The following is a 7,501-nucleotide window of genomic DNA, read 5'->3' on the forward strand; positions in this document are numbered from 1 at the left end:
AAGGCATGAGAGAGGGTGCAGAAAAGATTCATGAGAATTGTTCCAGGGATGAGGCACCTCAGTTATGTGGATAGGTTGGAGAGGCTGGGTCTGTTCTCCTTGAAGAGAAGATTAAGATTTGATAGAGGTGTTCAAAATCATGAGGGGTCTGGACGAAGTAGATGGGGAGAAACAGTTCCCATTGGCCAAAGGATCCAGTACCAGAGGTCACCGATTTAAGATGATTGGCAAAAGAGGAACATCTTTTTTTACGCAGAAAGTGGTTAGGATCTGGAATGCACTGTCTAAAAGTGTTGTCATGCAGGCTTCCACCTGCCAGGAATGAGGCGCATTAATTTTGCCACATGGACATTAAATTTCAAATTGTTGCAGGCCCCTGGCTGGAAGGAAGGACATTTTTGCATATTAACAGACATTGCTTGGAATGAGGGCAGCTGACCCACCCAATACACAAAGCCAGAAGTGGTTATACCAGTCATGTGACTACCCTGCTGGCCAACTTGGGGAGTTTTAAATTGTAGAGACAGTGTTTGAACTGGCAGAAAGCTCTTGGCTCCTGGACTGGAAAAGAGCCTCTCCTGTCTGCTCCCATCTCTTTCTCACGGAACTCCAAGACCCATTGAAGACACATGAACCCCAAGAGAGAAAAGTCTCCTACAGTGAGCAAGATTTAAGAAGAATACTGGGACCCCAACGAAAAGCAAGACCATATCTTCAATCAAGGACTCCACAGCGAGCTCGAAGCACAGTAACAGGAAAAAACCCTCCTCCAAGATTGCGTCAAACTTTTCCACTTTATCTTTTCTCTTTTCTGCCCCTATCTGCATGTGTGTATTGTGTATGCATGCTAGTGTGGACATGTCATGTATCCGTACGCGTTAACCGAATTAGAGTTTTAAGTTCAATAAATTTCACCTTTCTTCTTTAAACCTAAGAAAGCCTTGTTTGTGCTGGTTTCTTTACCTGAGAATTGGAAAGTGGTGAACAAAGATCCACCAAGGGGGAGCTAAAACACACTTTAAAAAAAAAAACCCTGTTACAGTAAGACCAGGTGAAGGCTGAAAGGGAACCCTAGACCTCTTTCTCACCTGGTCGTCAACAGTATGATGGAGACAAATTCAATCGAGGCCTTCAAAAGAGAACTGGATAATTATGTGGGGAAAAATTTGCAGGGCTATGAGGATAAGACGGAAGTGGGAATTGGTGAGTTGCTCTTGCAGAGAGCCAGCATGAACACAATAGGCCAAATGGCCACCTCCTGTGCTGTAACCATTCTGTGCTAATAATTATGTTTAGGGAAGATGAGAATTTTTTTTTATGCATCCTGTTGTGATTTGGAATGCGCTGTCTGAAAGGGTAGCAGAAGCATATTCAATAGTAACTTTCAAAAGGAACTTGAAGTCTCTGGCTTGTTTGGGGCCAAAGGTTGACAGGCAGAAATGCAATGGGAAGCCCTTAAGGAGATGATTCAGGTACGATCTAGGTACATTCCTACAAGTTAGTAAAGTGTACGAGAACCTGGGCTTTCGAGGCAGAGAGTACAAAAGCCATGAAGTTATGCTAAACCTCAAACAGGTTCCAATGGCTGAAGAATCGATAACCAAAGGGCACAGATTTAATGTGATTGGCAAAGGAACCAGAGACGACATGAGGAAAACTTGTTTTATGCAGAGTGGTTAGGATTTGGAATGCATGTCCTGATAGGGTGGTGGAAACAGTAGCTTTCAAAATGTAATTAGATTAATACTTGGACAAAAAAAATTTCAGGAGTATGTGGAAAGAGTGGGACTAACGGGATTGTTCGAGCTGGCACAGACTTGATGGGCCAGATAGCCCCTTTCTGTGCTGTACTATTCTATTATTGTATGGATTGGATAAATTCTCGATGGGGGACACATTTACAGGGCTATGGGGAAAGAGCAGGGCAGTGGGACTAATTGGACAGCTCTTTCAAAGGCTAAGTGACCTTCTTCCAGGCTGTATATTTCTATAATTCTTAGTTTTCAGCAAGGGATATAGTCAGTGTCATCTTTCCATCTACCAGAGACAGGTGAGTGCCAGGTGGCATTGCAAATATTAAGTGACCTTATTAGCAGTGTAATGGGTTTATTGTTTAACCCCAGCACCCTGTCCCGTTTCCCGCCCCCCCCCCCCTCCCCTCCCCTCCCCTCCAGATTACTTTGTGCACGAAGTTGCCTTGCAGTTCATGGGAAGTGTGATCATTTACACTGGCATATGGAAAATGCTCAAATCAGACACTTGATAGCTGCTGCCCACGTATATATAAGCTTAAAAGGCTTTTATAGGCTTAGAACACGTCCAGATTGTGGAGCATGAGGGTGTGTAACTAGACAGAGGTTTTCCCAAGTTAATTAACCCCTAGTTTATGTGTTTAAAGTTCATCACATTAAGTAGGTAGTGGGTTTGTTGAGATTTTAAATACTTATCAACCTTCCTCTTTCCAGGACTCGTGTATCCGACGTGCCTCTCAATGTGTGAAACTAGCCAAACTGGTGACTCTCCAGCTTCACTTCCTAAACAACAATCAAGATGTGCAGTTAATCAATCTACAGAGAAATGACTTGATGCCTTGTATCCTCTCCATGCCAAGGTTCTACCAGGTACTTAGAATTGTTCAGTTACATGAGTTGCGATAACTGCACTTATCTCAATCGAACTGCCTCACTTCAGTTAGATTTGACTGTGGCTGGATTCCATGGTTATTTGTTAATGGGTTTAAACAGTTGCTTTGCTTTTTTTGACTCCTCAGACGTTTTGAAGCTGCAATCCCCAGGTTCCAGTTGGTATACTGATCTTGGCTACCAAGTGAAGCAATGAATTAACATACTGGCAACCGTCAGCTTCAAATCCACTGCTGACTAATGAATGGCAGTTCCATTTTTTTGATAAGGTCCACAACATAAAACTATGCACCAAATTGTGTCTTACTCAAAGCCACAAGCATGACTGGTGTGGGAAGTCAAAATGCTATACAGATATGAAAGCACGTTCTAAAGTGCTTTCCTGGGTCTATCTGCACTGGTTCATGGAGCATTAAATGAGAAAATGTCTAACTTAGCCAGTGCTGATATCCCTCCTCCCCATAAGTACAAAATTCACTAAAACCTTTTAAAAAAGAAATATTGGAAACACTGGGCCTGATGTGGCAGTGATTCCAGATGAATCAACTCACCCTACATCTGTGGTCCTGGTGGAGAAGTTAAACCTCCCCAGACTTCCTGCTACCTAGCCACAGAACTAACAGAAGCACAGCTAGTGCCCTGCAGCCACAAGTGGCAACAGCAGGTGATAGAAGGCAACATTGAATGTCCAAAGAAAAATAATCACGAAGGGAGGAACTCAAGTTGTTTGTGAATTGTTGCTCATTACCAGTATCAGGATTGTTTCAATAAAAACAAAATACTGCGGATGCTGGAAATCTGAAATAAAAACAAGAAATGCTGGAACCACTCAGCAGGTCTGGCAGCATCTGTGAAAAGAGAAGCAGAGTTAACGTTTCAGGTCAGTGACCCTTCGGAACTCATTCTTGTTTTTATTTCAGGATTGTTTCAGTTGCTTTTCTGTGAGTGCTTTCTAGTCACAATAGCTATGTAGTAGGAGTAAAACAGTTGTAGCTTTAAAGGTACTGATTCCAGTTTTATTTATATGTATAGATCAGTAGAGAATAGAAATACCATATAATAATGGTAATCCACTTAATGCATCACTATTTACAGGAAGCAAAAGGTATTATTTTCCCAGTAAAATGGTGACTTTGCCACTAGATTATAATTAAGATTTTTTTCCAGCTTATTTTATAAAATGCAAATGTTCCACAGCCATGGACCTGCAGTGTGTACATGAAAAAACATGGTAAGATAAAGGAAAATCCCAAGGCGTTTTATAAGTATATTAAGGACAAGAGGATAACCAGGGAAAGAGTAGGGCCCAAAGTGGCAATGTGTGTGTGGAACCTGAGGGCATAGGTGGTTTTAAATGATTACTTTTCATCTGTGTTCACGGTGGAGAAGGATGACGGAGGGGGATTGTGATATACTTGAACAAATTGGCATTGAAAGGGAGGCAATATTAGCTGTTTTAGTGGGCTTAAAAGTGGATAAATCCCTAGGCCCAGATGAGATGTATCCCAGGCTGTTATGTGAGGCAAGGGAGGTGATAGCAGGGGCTCTGACACATATTTTCAAATCCTCTCTGGCCACAGGAGAGGTACCAGAGGACTGGAGGACAGCGAATATGGTTACCATTATTCAAGACGGGTAGCAGGGATAAACCAGGTAATTACAGGCCGGTGAGTCCAACATCAGTGGTAGGGAAACTATTGGAAAAAATTCTGAGGGACAGGATTAATCTCCACTGGGAGAGGCAGGGATTAATCAGGGATAGTCAACATGGCTTTGTCAGGGGGGGGATCATGTCTAACAAACTTGATTGAATTTTTCCAGGCAGTGACTAGATATGTAGATGAGGGTAAGGCTTTTGATAAGGTCCCGCATGGGAGATTGGTTAAGAATCCAGGGCAATTTGGATCCAAAGTTGGCTTAGTGGCAGGAAGCAGAGGCTGATGGCGGAGGGTTGTTTTTGCAAGTGGAAGCCTGTGACCAGTGGTGGTGCCACAGGGATCGGTGCTGGGATCCTTGCTGTTTGTAGTGTACATTAATGATTTAGACATGAATATTGGAGGTATGATCAGTAAGTTTGCAGATGACATGAAAATTGGTGGTGTCGTAAATAGTGAAGAAGAAAGCCTTAGAATACAGGATGATATAGATGGGCTGGAAAATGGGCTTTAATCCTGAGAAGTGTGAGGTGATGCATTTTGGGAGGACTAACAAGGCAAGGGAATATACAGTGGATGGTAGGATCTTAGGAAGTACAGAGGGACCTTGTACTTGTCTATAAATCACTGAAGGCAGTAGCATAGGTAGATAAGGCGGTTAGGAAGACATATGGTATACTTGTCTTTATTAGACGAGGCATCGAATATGAGCAGGGAGTTTAGTTTAGAGATACAGCACTGAAACAGGCCCTTCGGCCCACCTAGTCTGTGCCGACCATCAACCACCCATTTATACTAATCCTACACTAATCCCATATTCCTACCACATCCCCACCAACCTGCAAGTCTTTTGGCTTGTGGGAGGAAACCCACGCAGATACAGGGAGAACTTGCAAACTCCACACAGGCAGTACCCAGAATTGAACCTGGGTCGCTGGAACTGTGAGGCTGCGGTGCTAACCACTGTGCTGCCCATTTTTATGATGGTTATGATGGAGCTGTATAAAATGCTGGTTAGGCCACAGCTGGAGTACTGTGTACTGTTCTGGGCACCACACTATAGGAAGGATGTGATAGTACTGGAGAGGTTGTAGAGGAGTTTCACCAGGAGCATTTCAGCTATGAAGACAGACTGGAAAGGCTAGGGTTGTTTTCCTTACAGCAGAGGAGGCTGTGATTGAGGTATACAAAATTATGAGGGGTATTGATAGGAAGAAACATTTTCCCTTAGCAGAGGGATCAATAACTGGGGGCATAGATTTAAGGTAAGGGGCAGGAGGTTTAGAGGGGATTTGAGAAAAAAAAATTTCAGATGGTGGTTGGAATCTAGAACAGTACCTGAAGGGGTGGTAGAGGCAAGAACCCTCACAACATTTAAGAAGTATTTAAATGAGCACTTGAAACGCCATAGCATACAAGGCTACAAGCTAAGTGCTGGAAAGTGGGATTAGATAGGTGCTTGATGGCCAGCACAGACACAATGGGCCAAAGGGCCTGTTTCTGTGCTGTAGAATGCCCAGAGTGAGCAATGACCCCTTTTTCTGGTATCCAGGTCAAAATGTAGGAATTCCATCTTTTATTATTTGAAAAGAGAAATCAGCCACTTTTGATAACAGGCTTAAATCATTAATTCAGTTTATTCACAAATATACATTTACAGTAGTAGGCAAGATACTTGAAGTGGTCCAGTATGTAAGTCTGAAGCCAGTGGGTTAATTGGGTAAACCAGTCAGAGTTATTGATAATTCCACTGTCAAGAGTTTATGGAAAGCATTTATGAGTCAATCTCTCCTTTTCCCTCCTTCCAGGCTGGCATTGTTGCAGAGGCATATGACTTTGTACCCGATTGGGCGGAGGTACTATACGAACATGTGATTGTCCGTGGTGAGTTTGTGTACCTGGAGGAGTTCAAGCAACAGCACCAGCTGCAGCACAGCCTATTTGAAGAGGTTTCTAATAAGTGAGTACAGCCTGGGGCTTGCTTAATCAGTGATAACTCAATGTTGAGATTTAAAAACAGCAACCAGCAAGGTAAAATTGATATGTGAATTGATAAATCTTGAAGCAAGATTTGCAAGGGGGTGAGAAAAAACATTTCTTTACTCTTTCAGAGCTAGTTCTAAAGATCGATGAAACTAGTACTAAGCCAGGACAGTTTCAGCATTTGGGTATGCTGAAACAAAGTTATTTATTGAATGCAATACTGCTGAAGCCCTCAGAACAAGTTAATATGCTCCTTCTGATTCCCTGAATGTCCTGCTTCACTTGAGTGCAAGATACAATGCACATTCTACTGAATGATTACTAGCTTTTGGGTGATGTTGAAACATTTGGCAAACATTCAGATGTGTTACGCAAAGCTGAAAACGTGCAGCCTGTGAACAGTCTTGAGGCTGTAGGAAATGAGTGGAATTGTGATTTTTTTTTTTTTAAAAACATTTCCAGGTTTAAACAACACAAAGGAGATGCTGTTGCAAGTCAGAATCTGAAGAGGTTACTACAGTACTGTGAGGACATCTACCTGTTTTACAAACTGGCTTATGAGCACAATTTCACCGACATAGCAAACAAGCTCCTTAAAGAACCCCAAACAAGCTGTTATCTGAATGACATGATTGCCAGTTAGGTATTAGTATTCCCAGCTTTCAGCAGTGGTAAACTTTAAATGCAAACTGAAAATTTTGTTGTAAAAAATGAATTGTGTAAATAGTTTGATCTTGTGTGCCATCTAATATTTCACTAATATCCCAAAGCTATTTAATACTTTATTATGTAGACTAAAATTTACCTGAATATGTACAGTACCCAGTCTATTGTGTGTAGAACAGGGTATGAGTGTTTGAGCTGCCTTCTGTCAACCTGTACTGTGTAGTACCTGACCAAAAGATCCATGGCACAGTATTGGACTTTGCAAATCACAAAATCTTAAATATAAAATTTCAATTCCACATGGAATTCTGGTCAGTAAAGTGCATGGTTTTAGATTGGCTTTCATGTATACATTCGAAATGTGAATTTCAAACCGGCTGGAAAACTACACTGGATGACAGAAGGGGTGGATGAGATTCATAGGTGTTATAAAACACCACTTCTGTTGCATGAATCCTGTGATAGTACAGACTATGCACAAAACAAGCATCACTACCAGTCTCCTGCATCATAGCTTTGTGGTTAAGCATAAATAAATAAATGTAATTTCCTATG

At 41.9% G+C, this 7,501-nt stretch overlaps 1 protein-coding gene across 1 annotated transcript in view; it reads left to right on the top strand.

Annotated features, from left to right (window-relative positions):
- The window catches only part of spg11 (SPG11 vesicle trafficking associated, spatacsin), a 151,670-nt gene extending 144,169 nt beyond the window's left edge, over window positions 1-7,501 (top strand). Inside the window, exons 38-40 of the mRNA XM_068018210.1 lie at window positions 2,466-2,621; window positions 6,106-6,257; window positions 6,743-7,501. Of these exons, the coding sequence (XP_067874311.1) occupies window positions 2,466-2,621; window positions 6,106-6,257; window positions 6,743-6,923 (489 nt within the window). The 3' untranslated portion in view covers window positions 6,924-7,501. The remainder of the gene's footprint in view (window positions 1-2,465; window positions 2,622-6,105; window positions 6,258-6,742) is intronic.

This window comes from Heterodontus francisci, chromosome 38 (assembly GCF_036365525.1).
Source record: "Heterodontus francisci isolate sHetFra1 chromosome 38, sHetFra1.hap1, whole genome shotgun sequence".
Taxonomy (NCBI): domain Eukaryota; kingdom Metazoa; phylum Chordata; class Chondrichthyes; order Heterodontiformes; family Heterodontidae; genus Heterodontus; species Heterodontus francisci.